This window comes from Equus quagga, chromosome 2 (assembly GCF_021613505.1).
Source record: "Equus quagga isolate Etosha38 chromosome 2, UCLA_HA_Equagga_1.0, whole genome shotgun sequence".
Classification (NCBI taxonomy): domain Eukaryota; kingdom Metazoa; phylum Chordata; class Mammalia; order Perissodactyla; family Equidae; genus Equus; species Equus quagga.
The window spans coordinates 34,668,072-34,686,173 of record NC_060268.1 but is presented as its reverse complement, the minus strand read 5'-3'; the positions used below and the strand labels follow the sequence as shown (position 1 = coordinate 34,686,173).

General features: G+C 37.6%; 1 protein-coding gene across 4 annotated transcripts in view; it reads right to left on the bottom strand.

Annotated features, from left to right (window-relative positions):
* CDIN1 (CDAN1 interacting nuclease 1) overlaps window positions 1-18,102 on the bottom strand; it is a 209,736-nt gene that overhangs the window by 77,425 nt on the left and 114,209 nt on the right. The window contains exon 11 of one of the 4 annotated variants that reach the window (XM_046648618.1): window positions 15,486-15,542. The exons of the other annotated variants lie outside the window; for them this stretch is intronic. Within the exon in view, the coding sequence (XP_046504574.1) occupies window positions 15,530-15,542 (13 nt within the window). The 3' untranslated portion in view covers window positions 15,486-15,529. Of the gene's footprint in view, window positions 1-15,485; window positions 15,543-18,102 lie in introns of those variants that run through there. 4 annotated transcript variants of the gene reach the window in all.

Sequence of the window (18,102 nt, the reverse complement as noted above, 5' to 3'; positions counted from 1 at the left end):
TACTTGAACGTTGGTTACTGGGAAGTCATCACTGCAAGGTCACCTTGAAGAAGTGTGGATGGTGGGGGGTGGAGGAATCCGATTTTGTAACTAATTTGTTTCCTGCCAATTTTACTTGCTGCTTTTCAATCCCAGGGAAGGACACTTGTTGTTGATAAGCTCTTAATAGTCACAATGGTGTACGGGAAAACAGAACACAATATACAGCCATATCGGGGGAAAGAACTACTTATGCATTAAAAGAACATTTGGTAGCTTTGTGTCAGCAGGTGAAATGCTAGGCAGGCAGCTGATATGGAAGTTTCCGATTTGGTAGGATCATCTTCCTCTGAAAATGATGGCTACATCAAAACCACATAGTTGCTCTTCGCACCCACATCATCTGTACTTCTTGGATGGAAAATCAGTGTCACTAATGTTAGACCAGCAACGGCATTCCATTTTACACTATTATGTTGCATCTAGATATTTTCCAGGGATTACTTTTCATTAGCTGTAGGAACCATTATATGTCCTACTTATAATGGGCATGTCCTCCTTTTTAAGTACATACTGCTTCTCACAGAGGGAATTAAGAGTTGAATATTTCAGAGGGTTTAACACTCACTATATTAAAAAGTGTTTATAGAATAACAAAAATCTTTCACCTTTTACCCCTTTTATGAAAAATTTACTGGATGCCTAACATATTTAATATTCAGTAGCATGTGAGAATAATTTTTATGCAACTCTGATAGTTAGAAAGATAGATAACTCAATTATTAGATCATCTATCAAAATATTCAGATGTATAAGAGGCTACTAAAAAGATTGATGACAGAGAAAGTCCACTGATTCTCTAGCCATCATCTTCATGCATTTGGCCAGACAACATTTTTCGCTGCCTTCACAAGCAAGCTTCATTACCCATCACTCCACTGAAAAGAGTTTATTATGAGGCTGCCATCTTGGCAAGACTATTATTTAGATGATAAATGCTGAGGGGGAAAAAAGTGTGTCTATTTTTTTTTTTTAAGAAAAAAGATGAGCTTTTCTGACAGATAAAACAAACAGCATCTACATTTCTAATTAACTTAAATTTGGCAGATACAAATATAGGTCAGTTAAAGCTATGATGTTATCTTCTGTCTGAATTTTACTCTTAATTTGTAAAATGTAAATTAACTAATTAGAAGAAAAACAGCATGATTAGTGACAAAATGCTTCAGCTGGGTCTTTGCTTCCTGACATTTATGATCAACTATAATGAATTATTGCTTTTTAAAATAATTGATAGAATCTATTTTTTTCTCAACACAATGGAAAAAATTTTACTAAGAATTTATAAAAGAAGGCCAGGAACCCAGCAAAGCCACAGAACTTTGTGGTGAATTTTCTGAGGAAACGATGTACATAAAATCCCACAATATTAGAAATGATTGGGTTAATTTATGCCTATATACCTAGGGGTGAATTTAGAGGAAAGAAGTGTGTAGACATTAAGTCACTAATAAACCCGGTAAAAAGATTGTCAGGACTTAACCCTTTCCTTGTTGTTTCAAACGGATTTGCTGTGTGCTCAAGCAATTAGTGAGAACGGTGTGCGCGTATGTGTGCTTGCACCTGCGTACCTGTGAACTACGTGGGGGGTTACAGCGTTACATGGAGAATGGTTAGAAAAGAGAGAAGAATTTGACCACTTGAGTTTCAGCAGGAAAATCTGTCATTGTTAAGTAAAATTAATCCATGTAATAGTTAAGTGAAAAGAGGTTTTCAACTATTCCTATGTAGATAAAGACTCTACAATGAGAAGTACATCTGCAACATCAGATATAGGTGTCAATTAAAAATTGCATAAAATCTTGAGAGGTAAGATCTGTGGGGTGGCCATGCTTTGGTAGAGCCGAGCATGTGCGACCAGGCCCTGGGTGGGCAGAGCTGGATCAGGCCTGTCAGTTCTCATAGCACACAAACTTAGAGGTCTAATCTCACTGAGGAATACCAGGAAATTGGAGCTGAAGCTTTGCAGTAACCTAGACAGGAGCTGAAAGTACTTTGTCGGTACTGGGCATTGGGTTCCAGTGACATGACAATATTTGAAAGGGTGGAGAAAAGAAAAGAGAAACAATTCAAACAAAGATATATGATGTCCAGGGTCCTACTGGAAAATTCAGAGATTACACGAAATAGGTGAAGAGCTATACATGATTAAATGCTTCAAAATTTCAGTCCTTATTTTAGGTATGCCACTAACATACTTATCTTGGACAAAAGTATCATAATTTCGTGTAGTAGACAGTAATCATATTTGGAAACAGTATGACTGAAATACTTAAATACTCCTTTTTCCAGTATTATGACAAATACATAAAACTTTCCACATTTTGAAAAGCGCAATCTAAATACTTGGAGAATATTATTACACTTATTTTATATTGACTCGTGGAGACGTCAAGAAAATCTTTCTGAATAGCTGCTCTTGATTAAGAAGTATTTTGCTTATGACTTTTATATTTTAGAAATTCATTAATGGTAAACATTTGTCCTTCTATCCTCATATCACCATGATATTGCATTAAGAAATAATATGAGTAACTAGTCAAAGTCCCACTTCACAATGTATAAATATAACACAGAACATATTTATATACGACGGAAAATTCTCTTGATGGCTCTTTGGTCTCTACCTAACTCTTCAACCTTTTAACACATGATACACCTCTGAGGCAACTACTTGAAAAGCTTCCTAAGATTCACCTTAACGGACATTAATTTTGCACTTTAGAGGTAATCTTCAAACATTTGAACTCCAACAAATTGGTTTCTATCACAAAGATAAAGACTGTAAAACATATTACAGCATAGAGACCTCCTCACATGTTTAGTTTTTCTCTCTCAAGTATTAATAACCTCCATTCACATTTATCATTTTGAAAAATGAATTTAATTTATTTTAATTAAAAGCATTAAGAGGTCCAAGTAAGGTTTTCTGCTTGATGATAACTGGAAAAGAGGAGCTAGATAAATTTAAAAAGAAATCATTTCGGTTTTTAAAATATTTCTGTATTGAAGGCAGCATTTCCTGTCTGAGGAGGGTGTTTATCTGTGAAGGAGGAGACAGGCAAAAAGGGCAATGCAATGATGTCAGGTATTCTGACCAAACCTGAGTCCCTCAGTATGGCACGAAGGTCAGATCCGTCCAGCGTTTGTACGGGTGTGTCAAAAGACGTCAACAAACCATCACACCGCAGGAAGAAGAATGACCTTTCGGTTCTTTATGTTTGGGCTGCCGATGGAGCTCTGGACGCGGGGTATGCATGAATGGTTTTCCTAGCCCCTTGACAAATGCAACTCCCAAGGTTTCTTTCAAGTGTGACTGCTAAAAGCACTGGATTCTTACATTTTAGTACGACTTTCTAAACCCATACAACTCATGATGGAAACTGATGTTAGGTTAACTACCATACTGCAAATAATCAGATTTGATGCAACTAGACTGAAATTACTTTATAAATGTTTAAATGCAAGAGATGATGGTTGAGAATCAGTAAATTTAGAAATAATTTTCTTCCCTGTAAGACCAATACTTATTATTAATCAATTCTCTAAACTTTATTATGGATGGCATTATATCACAGTAGTCTTCTTTTTCTCTCTGTCCATAAAAATAGCCATTTCTCTCTTCTCTTGCTCTGTGACAACTCACTTTACCTATTTCTACTGTGGATGGTCCCTAAATCCATCTATCTTTGATACATCACTTGGACTCCTATCCCAAAATCCAGTTGCCTTTGGACATCTCTAAACATCACAACTGAAGTTTCCACTAACCTAGATTATTTTTCACTTTCAGTTCTTTAATAGCGTCATTATTCTCCCCACCACCAATATCAAAACCTCAAAATTATCTTTGTTCCACACTTCTCAATAAAACAACATTTAATTACTTGCCAAATTTTATAAATTCTGCCTTTATTATCTCTGTAAGTCTACACAGTCTCCTTCCATTTCTGCTCACCATTATAATTTGGAAATTAAGGGGTTATTCCAATATGGACGATAGTAATGGCAATTGTGTTCCTATCCCCAACTTCTTGTTTTTGTCTACTCTAAGCATTGCTATCAGAATAGTGATCCCAAATTAGGTCCCGATCATTCCACTCTTCTATTCAAAAATCTCGCCTAGCTTTCCAGCTCTGTGACCTTGACCTGGGAACTTAACGTCTCTCCTCAACTTTCTTACGTGAGGATAAAATACTAGTATCTACCTCACAGAACCATGGATTAAAGAGGATAATACATGTAAATGCTCAAACTAGTGCGCTGGGCACAGTTGGTGCTCAGTGTTAATCTACATACATGTTTCGTTTCCCTATTAGATTGAATTAAATTCTTTGAAGACAAAGTTAGGTTTTGCTCATCTTTGTATGCTCTGAAATACATAATATGGTGCCTCTACAGAGAAACAACTCGATAAATATCTACTGAATTTAGCTGTGTATCTATGCTACTACTGACGGACCACTTTACTAGAACATGTTGCATTAGGATTATGTAGTGGTAAAAATAGTCATTTCACATTAAAGCAATGAAAGGCAATTGGGGCTGATCAAATATTTTGGTCTAGAGTTAAGCTCAACATGGTTTTACACATCTGGCCTATGCATACAAGCAATGACTTTATTTTCACCAACTTCATAACCAATATGGAGTGCTCTGAAAGTATTAGAGCTGAAGCTCTCAAGGATGACTGCGATAGCCTCAGAGTTACATAGGGTGATGAGCTTTAGGAATTGAAAAACACTCCTCTTCACTAAATAAAGGAATTTTGCATTAATTTTGAATTTATGATCCCTAGAATGAGCTATCAGGGATGCGACCAAACTAATTTAAAATGGGGAGGTGGTGGTGGTTAGCAAAGCTGCCAGAAACAAAAGGGAAGGAAATGGCAAAAAGGAATATATAAAGAGAAGCAGGATGGGGTTAACAAGCTACCTGGCTGGTAAAATCCTTGTGAAAAAATAAGGTAAACAAAACACGGGAAACATCTCAATGGTAGTGATTTGGGTAGGAAAGGGAGTAAAACAAGAAAATGGAATTCAAATAAATCACAAAAGTAGACTAAGAATGTAAAGGAGAGAGCAAGAAAAACACAAGAAAATTTAAGTGGCTTGTGTTAAGGGATAAACAAAATTCACAGTAGGAGTTTAGTTTCTACAAGAATATGACTTCCAGAGTTGATCAGAAATTAGAAGGAAAGGATGTTTACCATTGCTATTATGTATCCATATAGATTTGTGTTTTATAGAAGAGTATGAGATGTGCAAATTGTATTCATGGCTCATTTTCCATACTCCACGTGGGTGAGAAGAGAATGAGCAAGGGCAAACTAGGGCAACGCAGCCTCATCACCTGTAAGTCACCCATCCCAGGAGATTCTTGAATGATATCTAAGAGCAGAAGATGCTCAAAATGGGAAAATGTGTCTCTTACATGTAGAAGGAGAGAAAAGGCATAAATGCATGAACAGGGCTCTATCTCACCAAAAGATGGCTAGCTTTATTTTAGTCTAAAAGGCAGCAGAAGCCCTTAGTGAGTGCTATCGAAAGATCACCAAAGAAAGCTGCTTTCTAACAGCCATAACCTTATTATCCAACCTTTGGCCTTGACTGTACCAAAGCCTCCCGTATTGTTGGGAAAAAGTAGTGACTGAAAATCCCATTCCAACTCTCAGGAGCCTGGGAGAAAGAGAGATGGAATATATGGATATCTGTTTGAGAGAGAGATATGAGAAGGAAGAAACCTGAAGGTTTGCATAGTGCTCTGTCATAGATTATTCTATTCATAGCTGATGCTTAAGGAAATTTGTTTAGGATGACAATGAAGTCTACAAGTTAAATAGCATAAATAAGATTACAAGGTTAATGTTGAACAAGACAAACTGGTTTACAATGTGCTAAAAATCATAATCAAGAGGCATCTAATTGGGGCCAAGCTGGGGTAACAGGGACTACATTTATGCTCCTGCTGGAAAGAACTAAAAAAGCAAACAAAATAGATGACAACAGACATTAAGCTGTGAGGGACAGTGAGCTCTGAATGATGGGAACCAAAGGAGGTGAGCACTTTGATTGCCCCAGCTTACTGCCTGGAGAGAGCTTTCAGGCTGCAATGTGAGGAGGAGGAGGAAACTAGGTGAAGCCCAGTGGTCTCTCTGAGTTGAGGAGATAGAGCTGGGAGAATGGGAAGACAAGGCAGCTAGAGTTTGCCATAAAACAAATCTCAATAAATTTAAAAGAATTCAAGTTTGTTTCTGACCTTAATGGAATTAAATTAGAAACCAGTAACAGAAAGATATGTGAAAATTTTCCAAATATTTGGGAACAAAGTTACATACTTCTAAATAGCCTATGGGTCAAGAAGAAATGAAAAGAAAAATTAGAAAGTATTTGAAACCAAATAAAGAGGAAAACACAACATATACAATTTTGTGGAATACAGCTACAGTAGTAAATGTACAGCACTAAAACGCCTACGCTGGAAAAAAAGAATGGTTTCAAATCAATAACCTCAGGCTTCCACCTTAGGAAACTAGAAAAAGAAGAGTAAATGAAAATGAAATGAAAGAAAAGAAATAATATAGAATAGAAATCAATGAAAGAGAAAAAAGAAAATCAACAGGAAAAAAAATCAGCATAACTAAAAACTGGTTCTTTTGGAAGACCAATAAAATTGATAAATCTCTAAGCAGAATGATTTGGAAAAGTAGAGAAACATCAATATCAAGAATGAGAAAGGTGGCATTACTACAGAGTCTACAGATATTAAAAGAATAAGGAAATATTTTGAACAAGTTTATGCCAATACATTCCTTAACTTAGACGAAATGACCAAATTCTTTGAAAGATATAAAGTACCAAAGTTCACTCAAGAAAAAAATAGATAATCTGAATCCCTATATCTATTAAAGAAATCCCTATATCTATTAAAAACCTTCTAACAACAACAAAAAATAGTCCCAGATGGTTTGACTGGGGAATTCTATCTAACATTTAAGGAGGAAATAATAATTCTGCACAAACTTGTCCAGAAAATTCAAGAGGAGGGGATACTTCCCAACTCATACTGTGAGGCCATTATTACTCTAATACAAAAACCAGACAAAAAATTTAGAAGGAAAAATAAATCATAGACCAATATCACTCATGAATATGGATGCAAAAATTCTTAACAAATTTTTAGCAAGTCAAATCCAAGAAAGTATAAAAAGGATACTGCTTCATGACCAAGTGGAGGTTTATCTCAGGAATGTAAGGTTGGTATAACATTCAAGAATCAATCACTGTAATTCACCACATTAACTGGTTAATAAAAAAAAATACCCATATGATCATCTTAATAGATGCAGAAAAAGCATTTGTCAAAATCCAACATCCATTTTTGATAAAAACTCTCAGCAAACTGAGAATAGAAGGGAGTTTCCTCAATCTGATAAAGGGCAGCTACAAAAACCTATAGCTAATCTTATTCTTAAAGCTGAAAGATTGAATGTCTTTCCCCCAAGATCAGGAGCAAGGCAACAATGTAAGCTCTCACCATTATTCAACTGTGTACAAGAGAGTCTACTCAGTGCAGTTAGTTTAAAAAAAAAAAAAAAAAAAGCATCCAAAGCAGCCAAATTGAAAAAAGAAGTAGAATGGTCTTTATTTACAAATGACATGGTTGTCTATGTAGAAAATCCTATAGCATACACCAAAAGCATAAAGTATTAATAAATGAGTTTTTATACAGTTGCAGGATGCAAGACCAATATACAAAATCAATTGTATTCCTCTGAAGTAACAATGAACAAATGGAAATTGAAACAAAAACTATTACTTCCAATAGAATCAAGAAATATAAAATACCTAGAAATCAATCTGACAAAAGATATGAGAGATTTGTATACTAAAGACTACAGGGTATTTTGAGAAAAAATGTTAAAAGACCTAAATAAGTGGAGAGATACTATGTTTATGGATCAGAAGACTTAATATCAATTAAGATATCAATTCTTCCCAAATTTATTTATAAATTCAATGTGATTTCAATCAGAATCCCAGCAGACCTTTTTAAGGAATTTATAAGGTGATTCTAGAATTCATATGGTAATGCAAAGGACCTCGAATAGACAAAAATAACTTTGAAAAAGAAAAAGAAAGTGGGAGGACTTACACTGTTTTCAAAATTGTAACATCACAGTAATCAAGATAGTGTAGAATTGGTGTAAAGATAGACAAATTGATCAATGGAACAAGATAGAGAATTCAGAAAAAGGCTCACATACACACGATCAATTGATTTTTGACAAATGTGCAAAGGCTATTTAGGGGAGAAAGGTAGTTTTTCCAACAAATGGTTCTGGAACAACTGGACATCCACATGCAAGAAAATGAACTTTGATCCGCACATCATACCATATATAAAAATTAACTGAAAATGGATGATAGACCTAAAGGCAAATTTAAAATTATAAATCTTTTAGAAGAAAATAAGGGGAAAATATTTGTGATTTCTTTAGATCTTCAGATCTTTAAGATTTCTTAGATATGACACCAAAGTTATAATCCATAAAAGAAAAAAACTGGTAAACTGGACTTCAATAAAATTAAAAACTTCTGATCTTTGAAAGCAACTCTTAAGAAAATGAAAAGACAAGCCACAGACTGGGAAACAATATTTCATATCTAATCACATATCTGATGGACTTAAATCCAGAATATTTTTTAAAAACTACCAAAACTCAACAATAAGAAAACAATACAAAAAATGAGCCAAAGATTTGAACAGACACTTCTCCAAAGAAAACAAATAGGTAGCAAATAAGCACATAAAAAGATTCTCAATATCACGTATCATTACAGAAATGCACTTTAAGATCATATTGAAACACTACTACACAACCAGTAGGAAGCTGAAAGTTAAAAAGATTAACCATACCAAGTGATGGGGAAAATGGGGAGCACCTGGAACTATCATAAACTGCTGGTGGGAATGTAAAATGGTAAACATACACTTACTATATGTCTCTATCACTTCATTCTTAGGTATTTGACCAAGAGAAATGAAATCGTACAGAGATTTTTACTGACTGTTCATAGGAGCTTTATTACTAATAACCAGAAGCAGAAACAACCTAAATGTCCATCAATAGGTGAATGGATAGAGTGCTACACCCATGCAAATGAACACTTCTCAGCAATAAAAAGAAATGAACTGTTAATGCATTCAACAACATGGATGAACACTGAAATGATTATGCTGAGTAAAAGAAGCCAGACGAAGGAGTACATGCTGTATGATTCCATTTACAGAAAATACTAGAAAATGCAAACTGATCTATTGTGACAGAAAGCAGATCAGTGGTTGCCTGGGTACAGGGAGAATTGAAGAGCTTGAGGGGAAGGATTATAAAGGGGCACAAGGAAATTGTGGGTAGGTATATTCACTACCTCTATCCTGGTGATAGTTTTGTGAGTTTATATATAGCTTGTCAAATTGTACACTTTAAATATGTGCAGTTTATTGCATATCAATTACACCTCAATAAAGCTGTTTTTAAAAACATTCTTATTTGTTAAAACAGATTTACTTTTTACATGCAACAAACTGCAATTCAGAATAACTCTATTTAAAACTCCTTCAACACTATTTAAAATAAAGTCTATATTTCTTTTTGTGTGTGTGAGAGGAAGATTGGCCCTGAGCTAACATCTGTTGCCAATCCTCCTCTTTTTGCTTGAGGAAGATCTCCCTGAGCTAACATCTGTGCCAATCTTCTTCCATTTTGTATGTGGGACACCACCACAGCATGGCTTAATGAGCAGTGCATAGGTCTGCACCTGGGATGCGAACCTGTGAACCCTGGGCTGCTGAAGTGCAGCATGCAAACTTAACCACTACACCACTGCGCCAACCCCAAAAAGTCTATATTTCTTTTTCTTTTTCATTTTTTCCTTTTTACATTTTCAAACTTTTCAGTGGCTTTATTGAAGTAACTTGATTTACAATAAATGGCACATACATATATAAAATGTGCAATTTGGTAAGTTGCATAGGTGTATATACCCAAGAAACCATTTTACAATCAAGATAATGCCAATATCTATCACCCCTAAAAGTTACCTAGCGCCTATTTGTAATTCCACCCTGAAACTCTCCAACTCCCTAACCCCAGGCAGTCACTGATCTGCTTTCCGTTATTGTAAATTAGTTTTTATTTTCTGGAATTTAATATAAGTGGAATCATATAGAATGCACTATTTTTTGTCTGGCTTTTTCTTTTTTTTCCAAAAAGTCTGTATTTCTTAAAAAATGTTCTACAGCCCACTTCTCTTCTGTATTTAGACTGATCTTTAGACAATTCAGTCAGAATTTGTGAAATCTGTATCATACACAAAAGAACTCTTTGATTCTGTGGGATTTCAAATCCAACAATTTAGGGGTTATTATGTTCTGGGGGTATGGGTATATATGACAGGCTTTTATATTAATCATACAGCTATCCATTTTGAATACAGAATAAGGGCTCTTAAGAGTGCAACAGAGAACCCCTGGCCCATATTCTCTAACCACACATAGGTGACTATCTAAACATCATGCTGGAGAGCTTTTTAGCTTTGGCTTTGCAAACCCATTAACTGACGAAGTAGTCTCTTAGAACAGATTTATTACCGTGACTGACAGGAAGCTGCGTGGTGGAGCAGGAAGAGCACAGGGGTGAGTTGGGAGGGAGATCTGCGTTCAGGTCCTGTCTCTGCAATTTACTGCCTCAGCCCTCACTGTGAATCCCTCGAAGGCAGAGGCTGGGGTCCTCCTGACTCTCACAGTGCCTGGGAAGTGCTCCCAGTACTCCTTCATAAAGCTACGATTTTTCTCATCAAGACTCTGGAAGCAGCTAGGCCAGGAATGCTGGGCTAACTGACAAATCAAGGCTAGGTAAACAAGTTGACTTCAAATGATGGATGCAGATTAGCATTTTCATCTAAAGCTTTCAAAATAAAACAAAAACTCTCAGGGTCCACTCTCCACTATACACCAATTAAATCCGTTTTCTAGGGATAAAGTCCACATCAATATTTTTAAAGTGCTCCCCATGGGATTTTGATACACAGTGAAGTTTAAGAATCACTGACCCAGACCCCAAGCCATTTTAGCACCAATTTCAACCTGATCTCTATTATTCTAGAATTAGTCTCAGAAATGGACTCTGTATTCTTGGGCTCCTGATTTTAACTGTGCTGTTGACTCACTTCCTATTGGCTGTATCTTTTTTATTCTTCCCTCACTCTCTCTGGATGACCTTAATGGTTGTGTTTCCATTCTGAGAATGGCCATCCAATCATTTACTTGTTGGTTTGGTTTGGGGTAACATTTCTGAACCATATGTGACTCATATTAACTTCATCATAGTGGGTGAGCAGGAAGCATCATCTTTTCAATAATTCTTTTGTCCCCTGGATTTAGAAAACTGGTCAATATGGGTCCCCCTTCAATAAAAATCTTGCATTTGCTTGAAGACAGTAATCAGACATCTTTCTGAAAAATGAATTCATTGATATTTCCTTATAGGTCTATTTTCTTTCCCTTTACTCCTTTAATTTAACTCATTCCAGTTTCTCAAGAACCACATCTTACTGCAATGATCACTTTAAAGATCTATGACAACATTTCTATTCTTTATTCAGTTTTGTATTTAAAGTCAACGTTGAAAACAGTTGCCAATTAATGGCAGAAAATATGAATTTCCTTGTAGGGGAAAGTTCTTGCTATTCACATTCTAAATGCAGAAAAAATGGTACCTAATCATTATGAGAAATCATTCTTATAAAAACACTATATACACAGAAGACACTTCCTTCGTCCTTTTCAAATACTTCAAGGTTACTCCAGCTAATAACAGTGTCAAGTATTTGCCTGGAACAACGGAACATCAATCGCTCACAACCATCTCCACTATTAGACAAGGAAAAGCAAATTATTATATTTTACCTTTAGAGAAGCGCATTTGCTAATTATTAGTCAATCTGTCTCTCGTTGTTGCTGATGACTACTTGTTAGTATACAGCAGCAGTGCCTTCTCAGGCTGCTGTAATTGAAGGTTTGCAAGAGTTTCTATTGCTGAGACACACACTCTAACTTAAGACAGATGTGATCAGCCATGTTTTTAACAAGACTGAAATAACTGGAAATCTGTGATTTGGCTAATTGCAGGCTTCCTGGAAGTATCCTAATACAGAAAAACCTTCGGCCATCCTCTGAAAAATACCTTCCTTAACTAACTGCTTGGCAGCCCCATTCTAAATGCCTTGCCTCTCAAGTTAGCCCAGACCAGAGAAAGCAATTGCTAAACCATTGCGTAAATAACCAATCTTTAAAAAACACTTAGAGGTAAGAACTAAAGTCAAATTAATCCTCGTGCAGATGGTATTAGCTTAGCATTGCCTCTAGGAGAATAGACTCTCTGGAGCCAAAGGTTCAAAAATCTGACAGATGGATCTCACATCTTAATCCTTTCAGTGACATGTAAATGTGATCAAGACCATGTTTCCTCTGGTACTCATCTCCCCTCATATTCTAACACCAGTACAAGAAATGCCTTTCAAAGATATATGTACTTGCTTCCTTGATACTGTCCTTGAGACCAGTCAAGAGGGGTCTATGGCCTGAGCCCAAACTTTAGAGGATTCTTCTCTGGCCCTCTCTGGTTGTAACCCAACCCATGGGGTAAGGAGTCTGCGGGACCAACAGAGCATTCCCACCTGACATCTGTTCCCAAAATCTCTCTTTAGGCCATACTCGATGATGTCAGGGACCTCATAACATCTTTCCAGTGATTTGTGAGAAGGTACATAAAGTGGGATGCACTTGACATCTTTCCAGGTATAGGATGGAGCCAAGGGTGGGAAGAGAAGGAAGATGGGCTATGCAGTGGGGCCACCTTATCCCTACACTGCCACATCCCTACACCCCACACTGGATCTCCAAGGAGTCTGAGAATTCTTTTTGTTGAGGAAGATTAGCCCTGAGCTAACATCTGCCACCAATCCTCCTCTGTTTTTGCTGAGGAAGACTGGCCCTGAGCTAACATCCATGCCCATCTTCCTCTACTTTATATGTGGGACACCTGCTACAGCATGGCTTGCCAAGCCATGCCATGTCCGCACCCGGGATCTGAACTGGTGAACCCTGGGCTACCAAAGTGGAACGTGAGAATTTAACCGCTCTCGGCCCCAGGAGTCTGAGAATTCTTAATGCAAATCTGAACTTCCAGATCTTCATGTAGGATTAAATATATTTTATTTAATGTCTGTTAACTTGATGTAAAGCTTAAATATTTAGGCACATGGTATATGAGCCTCCATTTTTACTCTTCTCCCAGGCCCCCAAAGTGTTAGGGTGGGGCCCAGTTTCATGCATCCCCTAAAAAAACTACAGAATATCTTCTGCTCAGGATTCTCAAGGCATTCCATGTCAAATCTCAAACGAGAGACCTGGTTGAAGTTTTGCGAAAGCAAATAATCAATATAAGATTATAAATATTTATCTAAAAAACCTTATAAAATGCATTTGCCACTTAGTTCTCAGTTATTTTCTATTTTAAAACTCCCTGTGTAAGTACACTTATGCTACAGTTCATGAAATGGATCTGAAAAGTCTATACATCTGAAAAGTCTGTAGAAGTTTTTTAGAAAAATGAGGGATTTCTCTCACTGTCCTTCGAGTGGCATTCTCAAAGAAAAAATTTTGGCTCTGTTTACTGTCACAATGTCTGACAAAATCCTTAATGGTTGATTCAAAATGTTGTTGTCTGCCACGCATCAGAAAATTCATTCATATATTCATTCGTTCAATAAATATCAACTGATCACCTACTAGCATCTATGTGCCAGGCATTCCACCAGCTTCTGGGCATTTGATGACAGATAAAACAAACACATAAGATGGAACTCAATATTAACTGGAGGAGGGTGACCAGTAAACAGGCAATTACAATATGTGTAAATGCTAAGAAATTATCAGCAGAACACAGGAGGGGCATCAAACCCAATCTGGGAATGCAGGAAGGTTTCTCAAAGAGACATCAGCCGAGCTGAGCGCTGACGTTAGCCGAGCAGCAGCTTATCCAGCAAAGAAGGCAATTAAAAATGTCCACTCAGAAGACTTCTAACTTCCATCAGACAGTGATACACAGGAAAAAAGAGACAGACGGGAACTAATATTTGTTGACCGCCAGGCACTTTAAAAGTGCTTCACATGTATTAAATAACCGGTCTTCACAACAATATGGTGAAGAACGTATTATTAACCCCATTCTACTGAGGAGAAGACAAAGGCTCAGGGAGGTTAAGCAAGTTGCTCCCAGTCTTGGGACCAGAAAGTGGTGTGGCCTGGATTCAAACCCAGGAATAGCACAGATTCCTCCATCACTTGGAGGATCACTAAACTGGAAAATCATGTTCAAACACAACTTCGCCTTGTTCTTCCCAGTCAGGAAGCTTAGATCTCAAGAGAAGTAGAGAGGTATATTTACAAAGCGCACTCAGTTTTTGTTTGTCTGTTTGTTTGTTTGTTTGAGGAAGATCAGCCCTGAGCTAACATCTGCTGCCATTCCTCCTCTCTTTGCTGCGGAAGACTGGCCATGGGCTAACATCCGTGCCCATCTTCCTCTCCTTTACATGTTGGATGCCTGCCACAGCATGGCTTGCCAAGCAGTGCCATGTCTGCACCTGGGATCCGAACTGGCGAACCCTGGGAGGCCGAAGTGGAACGTGCAAACTCAACCGCTGCACCACCTGGCTGGCCCTTGCACTTCAGTTTTTAATAGATTCCACTGTGCTGGAATGTGCCTGAATGGCAGATGGCAGGGCTGACCTTGCAGTTGAGATGTCCACATTCTTCTCAGTAGTTGCTGGGTACTGCTCATATGCTGTGTGGCTGCATGTAACTCTTTTCTATTTAGGGTCACTCAATATTTTCATTCAAACTGACCTGCTTTATCTCCAGCCACTAAAAGTGAGTACAGGGTGTCTGCCCCTACTTCTTTGAAAGCCCACAAGTTAGAACCTGGGTATGTAATTTGGCCTCAGATTATAGAATTTGTTTCTTTCTTTACCTGTCACCATCAGAATCTGAAAATATACTTAGCAATATAGAGGTCAGATTGCCAAAGGTTGTCTCACTTTTTGACTAGAGAAGTAGAATGAGGAGAGTTTTTTGGTGTTGATTACACAGGGAAAAATGCTTTTTATACAATTTGTACACATAGTCCTATATGTGTGGGATCTATACAAATATATGTATTTTCCATCCAACTGTATATAGAGCCCTATATAATTTGGGGCTATATTATAGTCCAAATGCTGCTTCTCAGGGGCACTCTTTATTTCCTTTAACTCCACAGAAGTAGAAACTGTAGAGTTTTGAGGGGCTGTTTAATCAAGGTTCATACCTGGGATGAGGGTCCGCTTGCGGGAAAGGCAGTGATATTCTGTACTAAATATCTCTGATCTTAGCGAAGGTGGCTGCATTGCAAAATACAAAATTTCTGGAGGTTAATTAAGCCAGGGAAAATTCCTGAAGCTTTGATTACAAAGGAATGAGGGGCCCACTACACACAGTAATTAGAAATAGCAATATAAAAGGTAAAGCTCTTTTAAAGCAAATTGGTGTTTATATAAATGTTTCCAACTATGGCCTATTCATTGGCTCCAATAGGGGTAAGTACCATGAAGAAAAGTGAAGCCCAGTGAGGAGAGAGAGATGACTGAGGTGGTCAGAGGAGGTCTCCGGAGGGGGGTAAATTTGAGCAGAGACTTGAATGTTGTGAGGAGTATGCTATGTGGAGATCAAGTGAAAAAATTCCAAGCAGAAGGCTTAGCCAGAGTAAGGGTCTTGAAGCAGTGTAGGTTCAAGGAAGACCAAGAAAGCCGCTGTGGCCTGAGAAGTCTAAGAGAGGGAGAGAAGCTCAGGGGAGGGGAGAGAGGTAGGTGTGGAGAGAACTGGGGTTGGTGGCGGGGCAACTCATCCAGGGCCCCAAACATCCTGGTAAAGAGTGGATGTTATTTTAAATGTGATAGGAAGCCACTGAAGAGTTTTAAGCAGGGAAGTGACACTATCTGATTTATATTTTCCAAGAGTCACTCTGGCTGGGGTAGGAAAAACTGTCTGCAGGGGTGCAAGAGCTGATGTAAGGAGACTAGTTTCCAAGCTACAGCAATAGTCCAAGAGATGATGACAGACGTGGAGGTGATGGCAGGTGAGGTGGTGACAAATGGCATGATTTAAGATGTGATGATTGAGCTGAAAGGACATGCTGATGGATTGGTGATGATACGTAGGTTTATGGCTTGAGTATTTGGGCAAATTGTGGTGCCATTAATGAACTTGGGGGGAAATGGAGGAGTAACAAGCTTGGGAGGGAAAATCCAGAGTTTAATTTAGGACATGTTAAGTCTCACATACCTATTAGCCATACAAGAGGAGATATTGCGTGGACAGTTGGATAGACAAACAAATTTGTACTCGGGATATATTAGGTCTGGGAGTAAAAATTAGGAGATACTAGCATAGAGATGGTGCATAAAGCCACAGTCTCTGATGAGATCTCCAAGGGAGCACCTGGGGAGTGACCGCAAATAGAAAAGGGAAAAGAGATGAGCACAGATTTCCGGGCTCTCCAGCCTGAAGCTGGAAGAGAAAGAAGACGCAGCAAAGGAGATGAGTATGCTGGTGTGACAGGAAGAAACCCAGAAGAATATATCTTGGAAGCCAAGAAAAGATGTTTTAATACAGAGGGAGGGTGTGATCAACTGTGTGGAAAACTGTTGAAAGGCAGAGTAAGAATATCAACTTAGTATAAAAAGAAAACTCTTGAAGAAATATTAAACTAAAAATTAGGGGCTCTGTAGTTATTTGTGTGGGAAAAACAGGTTTATACAAGGTTTCGATTCTACAAATGTTAATTGAACAGCCTTTTATAAAATCTAAAAATAGTGCGACCATTAGATAACAGTTTTTACGTCAACTGGACGTTTATCACATAAAAAAAGCAATTAGCCCAAATGCCAAAAAATGGGCCCTAGAAAGGCTACCTACAAGTGGAAGAGATGGTTTCTTCCAACCCTGAAGAACTTCAGCAACTACTGTGAGAGTGTTGTGGAGCCAAAATATGAAAAGAGTAGGATCCCATACTTTCATATATGGGCTAAGTCCTCCTTCTGTCAAAATGCCCATCACTGGTAAGTTTGTACCATTATTATAATCAAAATTTTTCATTCAAGTAAATGCCTCTATGTTCCATTTTGAATTTCAGTACTACTTACGTTTATTTTTTATTTTATTATTTATTTATTTTTTTTTTTGAGGAAGATTAGCCCTGAGCTAACATCTGCTGCCAATCCTCCTCTTTTTGCTGAGGAAGACGGGCCCTGAGCTAACTTCCGTGCCCATCTTCCTCTACTTTATATGTGGGACGCCTACCACAGCATGGCTTGACAAGTGGTGCCATGTCTGCACCCAGGATCCGAACCGGTGAACTCCAGGTTGCCGAAGTGGAATGTGCAAACTTAACCGCTGTACCACTGGGCCAGCCCCACTACTTGGATTTCTTGGCCTCTCTGCAGACATTTGGGGACACCTGTGACTTTTGTGTAGAGTATTTCCTCCTTGAAAGATTTGGAATATTTACAATCGAGGCTGGCTTTCCCTTATGACACAACATGCCCTACATGAATTATGCCCACTTAGCCAGGATGTATGCAAAGAATGTGTAAATCAATAGTAGTATAAGTAATAGAAAAAGTAGCATGCAACAAAATAATCTAAAATCCAGTTCAAAGGAAACTGTCTTAAATTATCCATCCATTGCTCAGACACCCTCCAGTCATGTCAATAATCCAGAGGTGTATCATACAGGTGACTAGATTATTTAATTAGGCTCTAAAATAGTGAGTGCTAGGCACTCACAAAACAGTTGAATTGTTTTAGAATTAAGACGTACTTTTAGAATTTTTAAGTAAGCTCTACTATTTGTAGATTTGTAATTGTTTGTAATTTGTAATTGTTCCTCATGAAAGACTTGAC